This window comes from Equus caballus, chromosome 25 (assembly GCF_041296265.1).
Source record: "Equus caballus isolate H_3958 breed thoroughbred chromosome 25, TB-T2T, whole genome shotgun sequence".
NCBI lineage: Eukaryota > Metazoa > Chordata > Mammalia > Perissodactyla > Equidae > Equus > Equus caballus.
The window spans coordinates 40,171,066-40,190,321 of NC_091708.1; the positions used below are offsets into that span (position 1 = coordinate 40,171,066).

Consider the following 19,256-nt stretch of genomic DNA (forward strand, 5'->3'; position numbering starts at 1 on the left):
CAAAATGTGTTTATTCAGGAATAGCAAAAGAATTGCAACTCGGGACATGTGAACTATAGGGAACCACTGGCAAGTCCAGAGAACAAAGGAGGGGAGCTTGCTTTTGTAGAGAAAAAGGGATAGTTGGGAGCGACTCTTCTAAATGAAAGCTCATTGGAGGAGAGTAAGAGTTCCTTACTCTCCTTATGGCTCCTTATTGGCTGAGCTGAGGCATTTTCTACTGGCTGGGCTTGTTGCTGGGCAAGAAGAAATTCTTTCTCCTGCTGGGGAAGTAAAGTAGTAGCCCACTTCCTGTGAGAGATGCAAGGCAAGTCTCTTCCTGTTTGGGGTAATTGAGGATGAGTGGTAGGGCATGCGAGCTCCCTCTACAGGCTTTCCCAACTCCAATGTTAGTTGAGGTTTCCTTTATTAATTTTCACAATGGCTTCTGGGCCTTGTGTCTTCCTTCTCCAAGATTATAAACATTTTTCTAGATATTTTTCCTCTAATCCCATTTTCCCTTGTAGAGCTTTAATTCATTTAGAATTTATTTTTCTGTCAGATGTAAGGTAGGAATAGAACTTTGTTTTTTTCCAAATGATAGCCAACTGTATGTTTCTTATTCTATCATGTGTGTGTGTTTTTCGCTTTTTTTTTTTGAGGAAGATTAGCCCTGAGCTAACATCAGCTGTCAATCCTCCTCTTTTTGCTGAGGAAGACTGGCCCTGAGCTCACATCCGTACCCATCTTCCTCTACTTTATATGTGGGACGCCTACCCCAGCATGGCTTGCCAAGCAGTGCCATGTCCGCACCCGGGATCGGAACTGGCAAACCCTGGGCCACCAAAGCAGAACATGCCCACTTCACCGCTGTGCCACTGGGTTGGCCCCTTCCCTGTCTTCTTAACCAGCAGTTTCAAGGGCTGAATGGTACTTTTTATCTGGAATAATATTTCTTTACTGGTGTGCAAGTAAGTCAACATTTATTCATTTCTTGTATTTCGTACAAAGGAACTTAATCTTTGTATTCTGCAGCAACATTTAGCACAGTACCTGGCACACAGTGGGAGCAGAAATTGTGGGATGAGTGAATAAAGGAGCAGGTATTTGTGTGCCTGCCCCATTGGCCAGTGAAGTCCTGGTGGACAGGCACCTGAGAGCTGGAGGGGGTTTCAAGTTTACACAGTCCAGTGACAAAGTTTTCACCGATTTGTAGAAAAAATTAAAAAATAAAGACAACTATGCACGTAGGCACACATACGTGTAGAGAAAAATCATTGTAAGGCTGCCAACTAAGTTTTCTTGGGAAAGATCCTGAAATCTTGACTTGCCTTTTCTATTGTTCTGATGTTATGGTAAATTTCATGTTCATGAAATTCGAAAATCAGGGAAACGCTGAATTGCAGTCCTGCTCCTCCATCCGATAGTTACCGAACCATCTGCTTTGTGCGGTGCCTGCTATAGGCGTGCAGGATTCATGAGTGAAAAGGCCACCCAGGAGGCCTGGATAGTTCAGCAGGGAAGGTCCACCTTCCCAAAATAATGACGCAATAGTTTATTGCAGGTGAAGCAGGTTTAAGGCGAGGACAGGGTGACTTATAGGTATGTTGCATAAAGAGAAACGGAGGCCCAGGGCAGCGCAAAAAATAGCCTAGGGCACACAGGTTGCACCATCACTTGCGCGTCCTCAACTTGGGCTGCAGAGCCCGCGAGTTGGGCAGGGGTCGGGGCGTGCTCCTGGGGCCCTCGTACCCCGCCCCGCCCCGCCCCAGCAGTGGGAGGACCGGGCGGCACGTGAGCGGGGCGGGGCCGGGCCGAGCGAGCGGAGCGGAACGAGCCGGAACGCCCGCGCCAGCGGCTGCGTTTCCGGTCGGACGCCTTTGCCCAGCGCCCCGCGTCCCTAGGGGGCGGCGGCGGCCGCGTCGGCCGAGGTAGCGGGGGGATCCGGAAGTCAACACCATGTCGAGTCTGCACAAGAGCCGGTAAGGGGCCGGGGCCCGAGCCGGCCAAGGTGCTCCTGGCCAGGCCGCCCCTTGTGCCTGCGGAGGGGGCGCGGGTGTGGCCGGGCCCGGAGCCCCCGGCGGAGGGTCTCGGGCACCCGCTTTCCAGCCCCTTTGCTGTGGGCCTGAGCGGCACAGCCGAGGCGCCTCGCCTGCCTCTCGGTGTCACCCCTTCTCCGTCGCTCCCTCACCCTGGACCCCGGGTTTCCCCCTTCCCTGGGGTCCCGCCCCCACCCCTGTCCTGCTCTCCGTTAATCCTCTGCCCCAGTTCCCTGCTCTCCACGCGCGTCCGGCCCGGTGCCCGTTTATTACTCGAAAGGCTAGAAAACCTGGATTCTCCAGTCTGTCCCCTCCCCCAGGCCAAATCCTGCAGCACGGGCTGAATTTTGCTCACTCTTCAGTTTTTCTCCAGGATTGTTTTTTTAAACCTTTTGTCCTTGCCTGCGGGCGGGCCCGGAGGTCGTCTCAGGGTAATACTGTCGAGCCTGGAGAGCTGCTTGCGATTACTCAGATCCGTTGTCTGCGCATCAAATTACTCCCGGTTCCTAGGGTTCGCCGAGGTCAGATAGTGGCGCTGTGGGCTGGGCCTGGCCGGCAGGGATCGCCACATAAATGCCCGCTGGCCAAATACTAGAATGTTTCTGCTTTCCTGGTGCTGGGTTGAGAGTTCCTAGACAAGGCTGTCTCTGTGTTTCTGGGCTTAGAGGAAGAAGTGATCTAGAGTTCTCCAAAGCGGCCTTTGCCAGGACCTTGAGCTTTGCCATCTTTATGTCCTGAAGGGGAGGGGGAAACAGATTGGGGACTGGTGGTGTGAGGGAGCCCTGGGCTTCCCGCCTGGCCACTGAGTGTGCTCCCTTTGCCTCCGCCTCCCTGCTTCCAGGATTGCAGATTTCCAGGATGTCCTGAAGGAGCCCACGATTGCCTTGGAAAAGCTTCGGGATCTCAGTTTCAGTGGTAAGAGGCAACGCTCCATTTTCAGGGGTTTTCTAGAGCAGCGTTGTGACTAGGATGGAGGGCAAGGTGCCCAAGGCCACACCTGGTCAGTTCTGGGGGCCAGCCTGCCTCTTGGATCCTTCTCCAGATTCTGTCGAGCTGAACAAGCAGTGACTGCACTGAGCTTGGAGGGGGTTTCCAGAGGAGTGACGGCCACAGTTAGCATGCCTGTGGGCCGTGGACAGGGTGCTTAGTGGCGGATCAGTGAGGCTTCTTGCTTCCTGAGAGTGAGTGGAGGGGACTGAAGACAGAAGGATGAGAGCCGGGAGCAGACTCCAGAGCCTCGGTCGGGTCTTTCCTCGTTCATCAGCAAGCTTCCTGTGCTGTAGAATTTGGTTAGCTGCAAAGTGGTTCCTGGCTCTCTCCCTGGCTTGGGGTCAGAGCTGACTCAGGCGACAGTGAACTTTGGTTAATGGTAAAATTCCAGTCTTGAGACACTGATTTGAAGAAGCTGAACCTTAGCCACTTTTGACTTTGCCCTCCCTGGCATTGTTAACCTTCCAGCACAGAGATTTTTGCTTGTCTTTAAAAATACCCCAGGGTGCTTTTGTCACTGCTCTGCCCTTGTAACTTGGTCAGCTGGGAATTCTTGAGTACCCCCCTCAGCCCCATGCAGATTCTGAGGTGGGGGCATGAGTACTGGGGGTACTGTAGCAACAGCTGCTTTAGTGAGGTTCCTGACGATAGTGCGGGAGAAGGTTGTCTTTCTGCTCAGGAGTGATATTCAGGCCCTGACCATCTTGAGGGGTCCTGGGATCTGTGCTGAGCTGGAGAGTCAGCCAGGCCTCAGGGGAGGCAGTCTCTAGTAGTGATTGAGAGTTTGGGCTCTAAAGTCAGACAGACCTGTGTTTGAATCCTTGATTGCTCTGTCATTACAGATGAGTTTCTTTGTCTGTAAGATAAGGACAATGATGCTAATCTTCCCTACTTACCAGGGTTATAATGAGGATAAAGTGAAATAGTGTCCATAAAGCACGAAGCACTTAGCATTCATGGCTTCATTTATATTTGTGTCCACAAATACTTACGGAATACCTCCTGTGTGCCATGCCCTGTGCTAGGTACTGAGAATATAAGGCAAATTTGGTTCTGGTCTTTCTGGGGCTTCCCTGGTCATAGAAGTTACAGATGTTAAATAAATATGCAAATTATATTGTACAATCTCAGTTACGATGGATGCTATGAAGGAGAAGTCACGGAGCCATTATTGGTTATAATGAGGGACCTGACTTCAATTGGGAAGAGACAGTGGCTGGTAAAGGCTGCTCTGAGGAAGAAATATCAAGGATGAGAAGATGTTATCCTCAAAAGAACATTCCCGACAGAGGGAGCTCTGGGCTGGGGGCAGGGGTCATCAAGAGAAAGCACACACAGGATTAAACATTTAGTCAAGTAATCTTTCTGGCAGAAAATGATTCTTGAAGAAGTACTTCTTGCCCACTCCACTCCCTGCCAACCGTCTCTGAGGTGGAGGGCTGGGGGGTTCTGGGACTCTGGCCGGGGCGTGACCTTTGCCTGCTGTGTTCACAGGCATCCCCTGTGAGGGCGGACTGCGGTGCCTCTGCTGGAAGGTGGGTGTGCCTGGGGTGGGGCTGCTGCTCTGCTCAGAGTCCCTGGGTTCCTGCATGGGCTGCCCCCCACTCCCAGCCCCTTCTTCCTGTTCTGCACCTTTCCTTGCTTGTCTGAGGATGGAGGGCAAGGTGCCCAAGGCCACACCTGGTCAGTTCTGGGGGCCAGCCTGCCTCTTGGATCCTTCTCCAGATTCTGTCGAGCTGAACAAGCAGTTCCCTGGGGATGGAACACTTTGTAATGCCAGTGAAGCCCTCTGCTCCCTGGTCCAGACAGTATAGTGGAAGTCATGCTTATTGGGACAAAAGAAGGCTGTGCTTTGCCCAGAGCTATTAGCTGAGGTGGGGAGCGAAGCCCAGTATTCTGGTTTCCAGCCCCTTTGAGTACAAGGTGGTATTATCCTTTGGAACAATCTGTGTGAGGAAAGGCACTGGAAAGGGCCAGTTTAGGATAAAGGAGTGGGGAGGCATGGGGAGGAAAGGGGAGGCTGCCCCTAGCCCATGCCTGGATTCCTGGGTTTCAGCCCATCTTGTCTTCTCTGGGTTTTATCAGACGTTTTCCTTGAGGCCTGGCAGGCTCCACCTACTGTCCAGGGTTGGGCTGGGGGAGTCGCCAGAGCTTTGCTCCTCTCCCTCTGTGCAGATTCTCTTGAACTACCTCCCCTTGGAGAGAGCCTCATGGAGCTCCATCCTGGCCAAGCAGAGGTGAGACCCAAGAGAGGGGATGACGGGAGGGCCTTCTTGTCAGGCACGACAGGTGGTGCTAAGCCTGCCCTGCTTCCTGTTGCTGCTTCTGTGTCCGGGCTCCCTGGGCAAGGCCTTTGGGAATCATTGCTCTCTCTTCTCCGGCAGGGAGCTATATTCTCAGTTCCTGAGGGAAATGATCATCCAGCCCGGCATTGCCAAGGCCAACATGGGTGCGTCCAGGGAGGATGTGACCTTTGAGGACCATGTGAGTAGGGGTAGGCATCGGGGCCTGAGGCTACAGAATGAGGAGAGGTGCGAGCTTTGTAGCAGGCAGCGTCCCCCACCCCAGAGAACAAGTGCAGCTGGTCTTGGGCCCCTCTGACCCTTCCAGTCCCTCCTTTCTGTGTCCAGCTGCTCAGGCCCGGAAGGCCCTGTCTACCCGCTTCTCCCAGGCCCGGTTGGGAATGTAAGTGATAGCTATGTGTGCAGCACTGAGCCGGCTCCCCTGTCCCCGTTTCCTCTTCATCCCTGTTCCTTAAGGAAGGTTCTGTGATCTTATAGTTGAAGAAAGAGCAGGTGGCAGTGAGGATAAACTGCCTTTCTGTGGCCTGGAGGAAGCCTCATTCTGCCCTCAAATACTGAGCTCCTCCCTGGGGCTTCACGGTGCAGGGAGTGGAGGTGGGTTGGACCCAGACCGGTCCTCCAAGGATTGGAACTGGCGACTCAGAGCCTTCATGAGTTAGATTCAAAGAGACCTAATGATGCAACATTCATTTATTCATTCAACAGGCGTTTAGTGAGCACCTGTTATAGGCAGCGTCCTACAGCTACAGCAGTGGACGGAAAGGACAGTCCCCTCCAAGCAGGGGTGTACTCAGAGCAAACTGCCTGGCTCGCCTGCTGGCTGTGGAGTTGGAATGTGATTTGGGAGGCTGTGGGAGGCCTGTGTTGCTCCTCGAGTTGCTCACAGGCTGTCTGAGCCACAGCTGGGCCTCTGGGGGGATTGTTGGTGCGGGGCCGCTGCTCAGGCCTCCAGCTGGTACATGCCCCTGGGACCCTAGCTGGGCCTAGGACAGCGCAGCTTCTTTTCTTCCCACAGCCACTCAACCCCAACCCTGACAGCCGGTGGAACACGTACTTCAAGGACAACGAGGTGCTGCTGCAGATTGACAAGGATGTCCGGTAGGCGGGGCACCTGGGGCCTGGGAGCTGGCCCATGGGACTTCCGGGGGGGTTTCCCAGTTCTGTCCTTTCCCTTTCCCCGCCAGGCCCATAGGAGGGTGTTTGAGGAACTGTGGGTGGGTTGTCCCCGTGTTAGGTCCAGGTCCTAGTGATGACAAGCTGAGAGTGGGGCTGGCGAGGGCAGCGAGTGGCTGGCTCTCCTGTCTCCTTGCCTTAGTTTGTTGTGCCCCGGGCGTTATGGATTCATCTGGTCATTCCCACAAATGTTGCAGCTCTACTATGTGCCATGCTCACGGCCAAGCTCAGAGTTGAGCACAGAATAAACAGACATGGTCTCTCTCCTCAAGGAACTAAGAACCTAGGGGGGAAGATGGGAAGTCCGACGTTAAGCAAATAGTTCTGTGTAGTTCACGTTTGTGGTAAAGGCTGTGCAGGAAGAGTTCAGGGTGCTTCGAGGCGTTTGGGGAAACCTCGCCTGAGGAGGCAGTGTTTCAGCTGACATCTGAGAAGTCTCAGGAAGAGGGAGGAAAGGCTGTGGTGGGCGAGGAGCTGCCCGGGAAGGCCTGAGAGCCCACGTTTGAGGAGCGGTGTGATGGCCAGTGTGGTTAACGCCACGCTTGGGGCGGGGGCAGGGCGGGCCTTGAACTTGATCACAAGGACGGGGAGCAGTCATGTGAAAGTTTTAAGCACAGGAGTGACAGGATCAGATGTGTGTTTTAAAAAAGTGTGAGCTCTGGTGTGCATGTGCTTGCTTCTCCACTTTTAGAGAAATGTGGGGACACTGGCTGTGCTATCCTGTTGTCTTGGTGAGTCTGGCAGCGGGCAGTCTCCCGCAAGGCTGGCTGAGGAGCTATAGGAAGCCCTTGTCTGCGGTGGAGCCCTGTGGTTAGAGCGTGGGTTCTGGAGTGCGTCCGCCTGGTTTCGGTTCCACCCACCCAGTCATTATCTGTGTTTCCAGCCCCTCACCACCTGGGTGCTGCCCCTCTGCCTCTGCTCATTGCCTGGGCCCAGCTTCAGATGGCCCTGGTGGAAACCCAGCCCCAAGCACCTCAGCAGGGATGCAGAAGGGGGCTCTCGCCTCCTTCCTTCTCAGGCTGGTGCTGGGGCAGCCTCTACCCACGAGGTGTTGTAACGGCCCTGTGTAAGTCAAGAACCACATCTTCACCGGGTCCTGAGGAAACAGGTTCTGTCTTACACTGGCAGTGTTTGTAGCACGTGGTTCAGTGTTCATAGAGGGCAAGTTTGCAGTGTGCTGTGGATCAGAAATCTGAAAAATGTGCATATACTGTAGCACGTATATTTTAAAAACTTGCCCACATTCTAGAGACTGTCTCCCAACTTTCTTTTTTTCTCTCATTCCGTCTTGGACATCTTCCCGTGTCAGCTGTGTAGTATTCTGCTGTATAATGTGTAACTTAACCAGACCTCTCTTATCATTTCAAACCACACTACAGTTAGCACTCCTGTACATGTTAGATATTTTTGACATGGAAAGACGTTTGTGGTTTAAGAGAAGAGTTAGATTCTGAGACCATAAAGACACTAAAAAAAAAAAACCATGTAAATGTATATGTGTTTATCTATTTGTAAATACACTTAAGAACATGGGTATGTATACATATACAATGACTATATTGCTTTTTAGAAACTATATTGTTTTTTTAAATAAAATGTCATTAATTAAAAAAAAACAACAACAGGAAGAATGCTTTTTGGGCTGCTGGGACACCTGGCAGCAGGATGCTCATGGAATGCCCAAACCTCCACCTGAGTAACACCCCTCTGTCCTGTTCCCTCTTGACAGGAGGTTGTGCCCAGACATATCCTTCTTTCAGAGGGCCACCGAGTATCCCTGCCTCCTCATCCTGGACCCCCAGAATGAGTTTGAGACCCTTCGTAAGCGGGTGGAACAGACAACGCTGAAATCCCAGACAGTGGCCCGGAACCGGAGTGGGGTCACAAACGTGAGAGGCAACCTGGGGGCCCTGTGATAGCCTTTTCCTTCCTACTTCCCTTAGGCTGCCGGCCACAGGCCACTGGGCCCGTGACCGTCTGCCCTGATAGTTACCCAGAGCAACCTTGGTTTTGCCATGTCCCCCTCTGGGGCTGTTTCTGAAAGTCAGGTATCGAAGGCTGGGTGTAATGGGTGCCACGGGGAGGGCCCTGCGCGCTCTGAGTCCTCTGGTAGAAATGTCTCTTGAGAGAGTGATGACATGTGTGATGAGAAAGTGATGGGAGCAGTGATGGGGCTGGGGAGCTAGCCTGGTCTGGGTATCAGGGAAGACTTCCCCAAGAAAGTGACATTTAAGCTGAGACTTGAAGAGCTCGGAAGGAAAAGCATTTCAGGTGGGAAAGAAGGCATATGTGGAAGTCCTCAGGCAGAAGTGTGGTGTGTTCAGGGAATAGAGGAGTCCTGCATGGCCAGAGACAGAGGGAAGGGGAGGAGGAGGGAAGGTCTGGGTGGTGGTGAGGGCACGCCCGGGCCTTTATCCTGAGGCCTAGGGAGCCTTTGCAGGTTCTAGCAGGGCCGGGACGTGATTCAGGTTCACTCTGTAAAAGATTGCTCTGGGCCCTGTGGGGACACTTGATTGGAGGGGGAAGGAATGGCAGTGGAGAGGCCACCTGGGAGGCGGCTCCATTGTCCAGGCACGGGTAGGTGGGGCCTGGGGCTGGGGCAGAGCGGGGATAGACCTGAGGCTTAGGAAGTAGAGTTGATGGGACTCGTGCGCCCCGTCCTGCTGAGTGCTTGTAGTCCAGTCTTCCAGCAGATTCCTGTAATTCTGAGAAGCCGCTTGGAGCCAAACAAGTACATTTTATTCCTGAACTTCGACCTTCTGCTTTGGTATCTGCACTCTGACTTGTTCCTCAGAACTTGTCACTGTCCTCCAACCTCTCACCAGTTAGAGACAGATACTCCTGCTGAAGCTTTTCCCTCGGTGTAATGACTGATCAAGGCCCTCTCTCTAGGAGAGCAGCCATTCTCCGCTACGGGGGTAACAAGGACAATGACAGCTAATGTCCGGGTTCCATGTGCCTAGGACAGAGTTGGGTGTCTGGGAGGTACAGAATGCTTGGCTGGGTGACTGAGTGGCTTGCTGTGTGGGCAGCCCTCTTAGCTGGCTTCTGAGGTTCTGGCTGCAGGGCGAGGTGGGGACCTGGTTTCTGTCATTCATTTCACTACAGTAATGGGGATCTGAGAACTGAGCTTTTCTCTATTTTAGATGTAGGCCTGGTTCTGGTGGCAGAGAGGCTGATCGCAAACTTCGTCCCTAGACCTCTGGACTCGTGAGTGGGCAGTTTGAGTTAAAGCTGACCTTCTGTTTGGGCAAGTAAAAGCAGGCCCACCTTCCTGGACCTCCGTCTCCTCTTCTGGAAACTGGGCACATCATTTCTGTCCTGCTGGCTTTTGAATTGCCAAGAGGATGGAATGAGGTCATGGCTGTGCAGATTCTTGGAAAGCTGGAAGGCACTGGGCGTTCTCTGAGGCCTGGACCTCAGGTTCTGGAGTCAGCCAGTCTGCGTTCAAATCTCAGTGCCACCGCTTAATTCAAGACGTTTGACGAGTGACCTAACATTTCTGAGCCTAACGTTTCAAGTTTCTTCATCTTGAAAATGATGAGAGGATAAGCTAGGTTGTTCAGAGGATTAAATGAAGGAATACTTGTAGAGCATTGTCTTGTACCTAGAAAGCTCTTGGTAAATGTTAACGATGTGTGTGTCTATGTGTGCACATGTACATGTATGTATATGCATACATGTGTGTATGTAATGGGAAAAGGAGTTTACTGTCTTCAGGGCCCTGTGCTTCCAGGACAGCTTCACACTCTGTCCCTGCCGGGCTTTGCCTGTAGCTCTCATACAGGTAACCCCAGGCACCTGAATCTTCACAAAGCTCCCGAGGGGTCCTGATGGGCAGCTGGTGTTGGGGACCTCTGCTCTATTGCATGAGTTTTTAGCTGGGATCATCATCTCTTTATTTATCTCCCAACTTTTTCTTATGAAAATTTTGAAAGATTCAGACAATTTGAAAGAAGAGTACAGTGCACACCTGTATACTTTCCACCTAAATTCAACAATTGTTAACCTTTTGCTGTATTTGTGTGTATATTGTACAGAGGTGGAGGGTAAGTTGCAGATGGCCTGACCCTTAACCCCAAGTACTTCAGCAGGCATCTCCTGAGAATAAGGACAGTCTTCCTCCTCACCACCGTCACATCTCTAACGATTAACAGTAACTCCATAGAAACGCCTAACGTCCAGTCCCTGCTCGGGTGTCCTCAGTTGCGCCAAGAATATTTTTGTTGTTTTGCTTCCAAACCAGGACGCAGTCGAGGTTTATGTGTTGCATCGGGATGTTACATTTCTTTAGTCCTTTGATCCGGAGCAGGCTTCGACTCTCCCCTACCCCCCACAACATTTGACTTTTTGAAGAGTCTTGACCAGTTTTCTGTTTTTGACATATTTAAAGTTATTTTTTAATTGAAGTATAACTTAGATGTAGTAAAATGCACAAATCTTAGGTATACCACTAGATGAACTTTTTGTCATGTATACACCTGTATAACTGCCAACCAGATCAAAACACGGAACATTCCATCCTCCGGAACGTTCTTCATGCCCCTTCCCAGTCTCTCCCCCTCACCTCAGAGGTAAGCACACTTCTGGCTTTTATCACCACAAATTAGACTTTAGTCCAGCTATCTGCTAGGGTGTCCTGCGTTCTGGATTTGTCTGCTTGTTTCTTCCTGGTGGCATTGGACGTGTTCCTCTCTGCCCTGCGTTTCCCACAAGCTGGAAGTGAAGTTTAGCTTTAATGGTAAACATTTCTGGTGATAACATACTGTCCGTAATGCCACCCACCTTCTTAATGGGCTCCTCCCCTCCTCCCGCAGATGAGCTCCCCACACAAGAACTCTACGCCTTCGGCCCTCAATGAGTACGAGGTGCTGCCCAACGGCTGCGAGGCCCACTGGGAGGTGGTGGAGCGGATCTTGTTCATCTACGCCAAGCTCAACCCTGGCATTGCTTACGTGCAGGGCATGAATGAAATCGTGGGGCCCCTCTACTATACCTTTGCCACTGACCCCAACAGCGAGTGGAAAGGTATAAAAGGGCTCTTGGCTGCCCACATCCCTCATTGCTGCCTCCCTAGAAAAATGGACCAAGGAAAGCTGGCTAATGGGCTTCATCAGACTGCAGCTCACTTCCCTTCTCTGGCCCCCCATTTTCCCGCTGTCAGATGATGGGGTTGGCCTGCATTGTCTCTGAGATCCTTTCTGACTTGGACTTTCTAGAATGTTGGAAGTTCACTGATCTCTTGATAGTTGTAACTGAATTTCTGGTAGAGGAGATGAGATATATATACTGGAAGCTGAATGATAGAAAGGGTTTAAGTGAATAATGATTTGAAATATGTCATCAGAAGTACATGTAATCACTGGCTAAGCGAGTGTATGGTGTTGCCAGAAGATATGAGAAGAAAGAAGTGATGTCCTTAGTCTAGGGATGGAGAGTGGTCAAGGACAGAGGAGGGACTGAGCCTGTCCATGAGGGCGAGGTGACTTGGCGAGGCTTAGAGGTGAGGAGGAGGTGTCGCATAGGTGAGAGATGGGGTGGGCCTCGGGAGGACACCACTTCCCTTGCGGCTCCCTCACCCTGCCCGTCTCACCCAGAGCACGCTGAGGCAGACACCTTTTTCTGCTTTACCAACCTCATGGCTGAGATCCGGGACAACTTCATCAAGAGCCTGGATGACTCACAATGTGGCATCACCTACAAGATGGAAAAGGTCTACTCCACCTTGAAGGATAAGGACGTGGAACTCTACCTGAAACTGGTGAGGACCCTGGGACCCCATGGGCCAGGACAGACAGACGGAAAGGGGCAAAGGGTAGCAGGCTTCCTGAGCATCTCAGGCCCAGGGCCCTCGAGGTCTGGCTAGAGTCTGGCGATTGAAAGTGGCTGCTACTGCTAGGGAGCGCTGACCTCCATGCTGAGACGGGACTGGGAGACTGAGGCTGCAGATGGTGGGAGCCTAGCAGGCCAGGAGTGAAGGGGAGGTTGTATGGTGCCCATTGTGTGCTGGGCACAATGCATGGCCTTTACCATATGCTGAATTAGTTTAGTCTCTTGGTAGTCCTCTGAGAAAAGAAATATGAAACTCTCTTTTTTTTTTTTGGTGAGAAAGATTGGCCCTGAGCTAACATCTCTTGCCAATCTTCATTTTTTTTGCTTGAGGAAGATTGGCTCTGAGCTAACATCTGTGCCAGTCTTCCTCTGTTTTGTATGTGGGACACCATGACAGCATGGCTTGAGGAGCAGTGTGTAGGTCTGCACCCAGGATCTGAACCTGTGAACCCTGGGCCACCAAAGTGGAGTGTGCAAACTGAACTGCTATGCCACTAGGCCAGTCCCTGAACTTCATTATTAGAAATAATTTTTAAAAATTATTGTAATGGCATTCCATGTTTATTTTGGAAACTAGTTAAGTAAAAACATTTATTTATATATAGACAAAAACAGTTTTGTGGACAAGAAGATGTAAGCATGTGAACATGTCTTTTTAAACATGTATGGAATTATGATTTTGCTGTTGTGTAACGTGCTTTTTCAGTTAATAATAGTCACTCTGGCCATCCAGAGGGTTCATCTCTTTGGGGAACAATTGCCTCGCGGGGTTCCATGAAGTTAAGTAAGTGGGCTAATATATCTAATATGCTAAGCACAAGGCCAGGCTTGTTCTAAGTGTCTGATTAATGGTCTTTATGTCTGTCCATAAATCCAAGGTTGTAATCTGTACAGTGTTTTAAAAGAATTTGAGCCATCATTTATAAATCTAGAGAGCTTATATAAAAGTTTGGGTTTATAGCTTCTCTTAAAAAATCAGAAGATCTGACAATGGGCCGGCCTGGTGGCACAGGGGTTAAGCGCACATGTTCCGCATTGGTGGCCCAGGGTTCACCGGTTCAGATTGTGGGTGCGGACATGGCACCGCTTGGCAAGCCATGCTGTGTTAGGCGTCCCACATATAAAGTAGAGGAAGATGGGCACGGATGTGAGCTCAGGGCCAGTCTTCCTCAGCAAAAAGAGGAGGATTGGTGGCAGATGTGAGCTCAGGTCTAATCTTCCTCAAAAAAAAAAAACCCCACAAAAACTGACGTTGGCTGGCAGCAAGTAGCAGTTGCCACTTCAACTGAACGAACGAGGCTGTCTAGGTGGCCCAGTGCCTTCCCCACGGTTGGTGTGCCTGTCACTCACACCTGGCCTGCTGCTCATCTGAATTCACGTCTGATAGGCTGCATGGTGTTACATGGCAACCAACCGACACGGATTCTTGTTCCCTGCTCCTCGCCTCTGTCTCCCCAGCAAGAGCAGAACATCAAGCCGCAGTTCTTCGCCTTCCGCTGGCTGACGCTGCTGCTCTCCCAGGAGTTCTTGCTGCCTGACGTCATCCGGATCTGGGACTCCCTCTTTGCCGATGACAGCCGCTTTGACTTCCTCCTCCTCGTGTGCTGTGCCATGCTCATGTGAGTGTGACCGCGGGCAGAGGGGCGGGCAGGGGCTGCTCTTTGGAGGCTGAAGTGAGCCTCTGGAGCTCTCGGGTGGGTGTCAGACCAGACTTGCTGTGGGTGGTGAGGAAGGGGTGGGAAGGGGCCAACTGCTGCCCTCCGGGCAGCCCAAGGGCTCAATCAGTGCTTAGGCTGCTGCTTTTTTTTTTAACTTTTAATTTTTTCCTTCTTTTCCCCAAAGCCCCCCAGCACATAGTTGTATGTTTTAGTTGTGGGTCCTTCTAGTTGTAGCATGTGGGACACTGCCTTAGCATGGCTTGATGAGCGGTGCTAGGTCCGTGCCCAGAATCCGAACCAGCAAAACCCTGGGCCGCCGAAGTGGAGCGCATGAACCTAACACTCGGCCGCGGGGCCGGCCCTGCTTATTTTTCTTAGACTGATCCGGGACCAGTTGCTGGAAGGGGACTTTACAGTGAACATGCGGCTCCTGCAGGTAATGGAGTTTGGAGGGGAAGCTCAGTCTTTAGTTGAGAGGAAGACACTTACCAAGCACCTACCTCATGCCAGCCGCTGTGACAGGCTGGGGTCAGGAACAGTAGAGGGTCGCAGGGCTCAAGAGTCCCGGCCCCTGAGGCAGATCTGGGTTTGAATCCCGGCTCTGCCGCTTGAGTGTGGTGTGGTCTTGAGTGGATGACTTGGGCTCTCTGAACAAAGCGCTCTGCATAAGTGAAGATTCCCTGGGACACAGTGGCACCCAGTACATGGTAGTGCTCACTAGTAACCATGCTCAGACCTGGAGAAGGAAAGTGTAGGGCATGGTGGTTAAGAATGTGGGCTCAAGAGTCAGACAGCTTTGGTTTCACATCTTTGTTCTGCTATGCTTGTCATGTGACCTAAGCCAAGTGACAACCTCTCTAGCCCTCAGTTTCTTCCACTGCCTGTCCTGGGGTTGGTTTTCAGTGACTTGATTGACCAGATCTGTAAAGTGGGCATAGTCACAGTAGCCTTCTCATTGGACTCTTGAGGTGACCCACTGAGCTAATGCATGTACAGTGTCCGGCCAGTACCAAACTCATTATGAATAGGGCTCAGGCTTCGATGGCGGGAGGTGGGGAGAGATGAGGCGGTGTGGCCCTGGTCCTAAGGAAGGGGCCGTGAGACCCTTTAGGTGGCACTGGTTGGGTTGGTTATGTTAGTGCCGCAGTGGGTGTAGTGTTAGCTACGTGCAGGGGTTTGGGCAGAATGCAGGTGTCGGGTAACCTGTGGTCTCTGTCCCTGAGGCTCAGGGTCCAGCATGATGACAAGTCCCCGTGGGAAGGGCATGGGTGTGGCACAAGTGGCAAACTTCAGAGTGAGCTGACTTCAGAGGCATGTTGGTGGCCTTTCCCATGCCCAGGATTACCCCATCACAGATGTCTGCCAGATCCTACAGAAAGCCAAGGAACTCCAAGACTCAAAGTAGCCTGGCAGCAAGCGGCCTGGGTTTGGAAGAGAAGCCGCCGACCCCTGTGCCCTGGCTTCTGGGACACGCAGATGCCTGTGGGATCCCAGCCTGAGAGGAAGCTGCAGGAGTGGCCTACTCCAGGCCTCCCCACTCTATGCCGTTCCCACCGGGGCACACTGTGCCATGCTCCTTCTGACCACCGAGCCCTGGCTCCCTCCTCACCCTGCCACCCTGGGACCCTTTGCCCAGGCCGCCAAGCAAGGCTGGAGCTTGTGAAGTTGTTTCCTGGGGCTGGGGCAGATTGGGGGCACTGGGGGCTGACAAGGGTCCCTCCCTGCCTCTGCTCTGCTGCTCCCTTCCTCCTCTCCTCTCTGGTCTTCTTCTGGGCTCTCTCGGGTTTCTGGCAAATGAGCCAGAAACCACTTCTGGGGGCTGGTGCTTAGGCTTCTCCATGGGGAAGGTGACACTGAAGGAGCTAAGAAGCTGCCTGGCCCAGGTCACACCCTCTGTCCCCCTCCCACTGTCTGTCTATAGTCATGAGTTGGTGTGTGTGTGTCTGTTCATCCCCAGGTATCTGCTTCTGTGTGTGTGTGTGTGTATGAGGGAGGGGAGGTACCTTGCATCCCTCTAGGTCTCTGCTTCTCCTCCTCTGTCTCTCTCCCTCTCTCTGCCTGTCTCCCTCTCTTCTCCCTCCGCCTCTTTCACAGAGGGTGTATGTGACTCTCGCTCTGTCTGCTCCTCTCTCCATTGCTCTCCCTCTGCCCCTCTCTCTTGGGGTGCCTTATCCCCAGCCTCTTCCTCTCCCTCCTCCCTTCCACTCCTGTGAACCCTGGAGACAGAATGAGGAGTCTGGCTCAGCAAAGCCCCTGGAGGTCAACCTTGGCCTTTGCACCCCGTTCCCCTCCGCCAGTCCTAGGCGCCCAGGTCCCCCAGACTGGGAGGGCGTCCACAGTGCCTCACTGGAGCGCCCTGAATCTGCTCCCCATGACATATCTGGAAACCAAAAGCTGCCAGGAAATGATGGCCCGTGAAGCGTTGAGCCTCTTCCCCTCCTCTCTGCCCAGGGATGGGGGAGGGAGAAGAGGGGGAGCTGGGGCTCCCAGAGAGTCCCCAAAAGGCCCTTCTCTCCCAAAGGAAAAGGACATGAAGGTGATTGTGTTTCAGGGGTTGGGAAGAGTAGTGATTCTCATGGCTTCCAGGTCTCAGCCCAGGGTGGTGAGTCCCATAAAGGGCAAGTGGGACCCAAGGGAGCCTCCCTGCACTGGGCGTAGCTGAGCTCAAAGGCCCTGGATCCTGGCAGTGCCAGGAGAGCCGCATCTTCCCCCAAGCAGGCTGCAGGGGATGCTGGCCTGTCTCTGGTCACCTGCTTGGGCTGTCCCAGGATTTAGGGCAAATGTCCTCTGAGCAGGAGCAGCTGGCTACTCCCGCTGCTGGGCTGTTGGAGTAGTGGCCGTATTCTGACCAAGTCCCCTCCTTCTGTGAGGAGGCTGGTGGTTTGGGTCTGGAAGGCTGGGTAACGTAGCAAGGGTCCTAAACCTCTCCTCAGACTGGCCAGCAGGGCCCTCTTCCCCCAAAGCCTTCCTGAGTCTGGCAGCCAGGACTTCCTGCTGCCCATGCTGGCCAGGCTGTGGGCCTGGAACAGCTCTCAGGTGGCTCCTTTGCCAGGCTGTGCCCTGGGTGCTTCGGGGACTTCATGCACTTGCCTTTTTGCCTCCTTTCCCAACACACGGTATTTGGGAGATTTTTACTATTTATTTAGACTCCTGGTTATTTATTGCAGATTGGCAAGTGCTGGGCTTGGGGATAAAGGGTGGGGCTGGGAAGGCAGAAAGGAGTTGGAGACGCGGTCTGACCTCCCTTCCAAGGTCAGAGTCGGCATCCCGCCCCCTGCCTCTGGGACCTTCCTGGTTTTCCAGCAGGTCCTGTCCACGAAGGCTCTGAGCTTTCTACTGGCGCTAAGTGTGAGGGAGACAGGAGAGCTGGTATCCTTACCAGGCTTCAAGAGCCAGGCACGAGGCAGAGACACGCCTTCCCACCGGCCGGGCTCACCCTCTTCCCAGAACTTGTTCGCTCCCAACTTTGACCCCTTCACAGCCTGAGGCTCGGGCCACAGCCTGGGACCCAGCAGACACTGCCCAGGACACCTGATGCATTCCCTCTCGCCTGACCCCTGCCTTCCCTCCTGGGGCCACACTACTTGAATCACTGCGTCTAATTTGCCTCAGTCAGACCTGGGCCCGGTGCCTTCTTGACCTTGGGTTGAAGGTCAGGAGCACAGGGACGTGTCCAGGTTAGGCTGAGCTCCCCACTGGGATCCTGCCTGAGGAAAGCATCTGCCCTAGGTGATCCCCCTCCCCAGACTCTCCAGGGAGGTCCCCAGAGAGCCAGAGTGCCTGAGGCTTCCTGCTTGGAGAGCTGCCCCCAGGACTTTGGACCCTTACAGATGGGGCTGGCTGAATTCAGCAGTCTCACTCCAGAGGGTCGGAACGTTAGTCTGCTTCTGTTCGTTCATCAGTTTCGTTCTTAAATCAGTGCTGTTGATGACAAGTTGTCTTTAATAAATCATGTGTTCTTTGCAATGGGCATTGGTGCTGTGATGAGCTGACACCTTTGAGACCTCAGAGCAGGGAGAAGAAAGCTTGAGCAGAGAAGGAGTTGGGAGGCTCTCAGGGTGGCCTAAGAGCAAGGCCGGGAAGTTCCTGTTGGGAGAGCCTGTTCAGCTCTTCTCCACCACCCACTGCAGTCTGCAGCTGGCAGGAAGACTGGGCTGGGGACGAAGGCGCTACGTACACGGTTATACAGCAAGTAGTCTTTTAGATTGAAAATTCAAAGACTTGTAAATAAAACAAGTCTCTCCTACCCCACAATCTGGAGAAAATCACTGATAACATTGTCTTCTTCGCAGGTGTAATTTTTGTTACATTGTCATTTTCGTATTCCGTAGTTTTGTGTATTGTCTCCTCCATCATGTTAGGTGGTGAGCAAGTTGCTGTATGATTTTAAAATATTTTTATGGGCTATATACTATTCTATGTAATATGCTAAAAATGTCTGGAACTAGTACCTGTTTGTTAATATTTTGCTTATTCCTCAGCCTCTATTATAAGTAATACTGTGGGGAAGATTTTGTGATTGAAAGCCTTGTATTCTTTTTTTTTTTTCTTTTTGAGGTAGATTAACCCTCAGCTAGCATCTGCCGCCAATCCTCTTTCTGCTGAGGAAGATTGGCCCCGAGCCAACATCCATGCCCATCTTCCTCTATTTTATATGTGGGACACCTGCCACAGCATGGCTTGATAAGCAGTGTGTAGGTCTGTACCCAGGATCCCAATCGGCAAATCCCCGGTGCTGTGAAAGTGGAATGTGGGAGCTTAACCGCTGCATCAGTGGTGGCCCCCAAAGCCTTGTGTTCTCGATTTATTTCCCCAGCTCAGTTCTCTAGGTAGGTTGAAAGGTATGAGCCTTTTTAAGGCTTTTCATACACTCTGAGCTTGCTTTCTGGTACCGGTTTCTGTTCCAACCAGCAATGAGCATCCACCGCTGCATCATTGTCCTCACGCCGGGTGTTAAAATGTTTGCCAGGGTCCTGGAACTTTTGCCTTATGGTGAATGGTTAGGAGGATAGACTCTGGTGTCAGACAGACCTGGGGTCTTGTCCTTGTTCTGCCAACTAGAAGCTCCCCCTCGGGGTCTTGAGGATTAAACAGTGATGGAAGCACTTTAGACCCGTACTTGACGCTTTCTCCGCGCTCGCTGTTAGCGCAGAGGAGGAGGGGCCCTCGCGGAGACCCGTGAGGCGAGGCGGGGCGAGCCGGGCCTGGCGGCGGCCAATCACCAACCGGGGAGTCGGTGCCTCGCCTCTGAGGTCCGATTCTTAAAAGGGCAAAGAAAGGGC

General features: G+C 52.5%; 1 protein-coding gene across 4 annotated transcripts; it reads left to right on the forward strand.

Annotated features, from left to right (window-relative positions):
* Positions 1 to 1,775: 1,775 nt before the first annotated feature.
* TBC1D13 (TBC1 domain family member 13) lies at positions 1,776 to 17,940 on the forward strand. 4 transcript variants are annotated; one of them, XM_001500358.7, is made up of 12 exons: positions 1,780 to 1,961; positions 2,860 to 2,933; positions 4,503 to 4,543; positions 5,184 to 5,245; positions 5,393 to 5,492; positions 6,327 to 6,409; positions 8,214 to 8,373; positions 11,302 to 11,512; positions 12,082 to 12,245; positions 13,775 to 13,935; positions 14,353 to 14,410; positions 15,314 to 17,940. In XM_001500358.7, the coding sequence occupies exons 1-12, from the start codon at positions 1,939 to 1,941 to the stop codon at positions 15,377 to 15,379; spliced, it is 1,203 nt and encodes a 400-aa protein (XP_001500408.1). In that variant the 5' UTR covers positions 1,780 to 1,938; the 3' UTR covers positions 15,380 to 17,940. The 4 variants fall into 4 exon arrangements, 3 of the variants coding, with proteins under 3 accessions (XP_023484836.1, XP_001500408.1, XP_070107685.1); XR_001379805.3 differs by having other exon boundaries at positions 1,805 to 1,961; positions 13,704 to 13,935; XM_070251584.1 differs by having other exon boundaries at positions 1,842 to 1,961; positions 4,381 to 4,543.
* The last annotated feature ends 1,316 nt before the right edge of the window (positions 17,941 to 19,256 follow it).

Bases quoted from the DNA above. Each gene is read 5' to 3' on its own strand.
- TBC1D13 (XM_001500358.7), top strand. From the start codon at position 1,939: ATGTCGAGTCTGCACAAGAGCCG. The intron at 1,962-2,859 runs GTAAGGGGCCGG...CCCTGCTTCCAG, and splicing joins TCGAGTCTGCACAAGAGCCG to GATTGCAGATTTCCAGGATG. The intron at 5,246-5,392 runs GTGAGACCCAAG...CTTCTCCGGCAG, and splicing joins TCCATCCTGGCCAAGCAGAG to GGAGCTATATTCTCAGTTCC.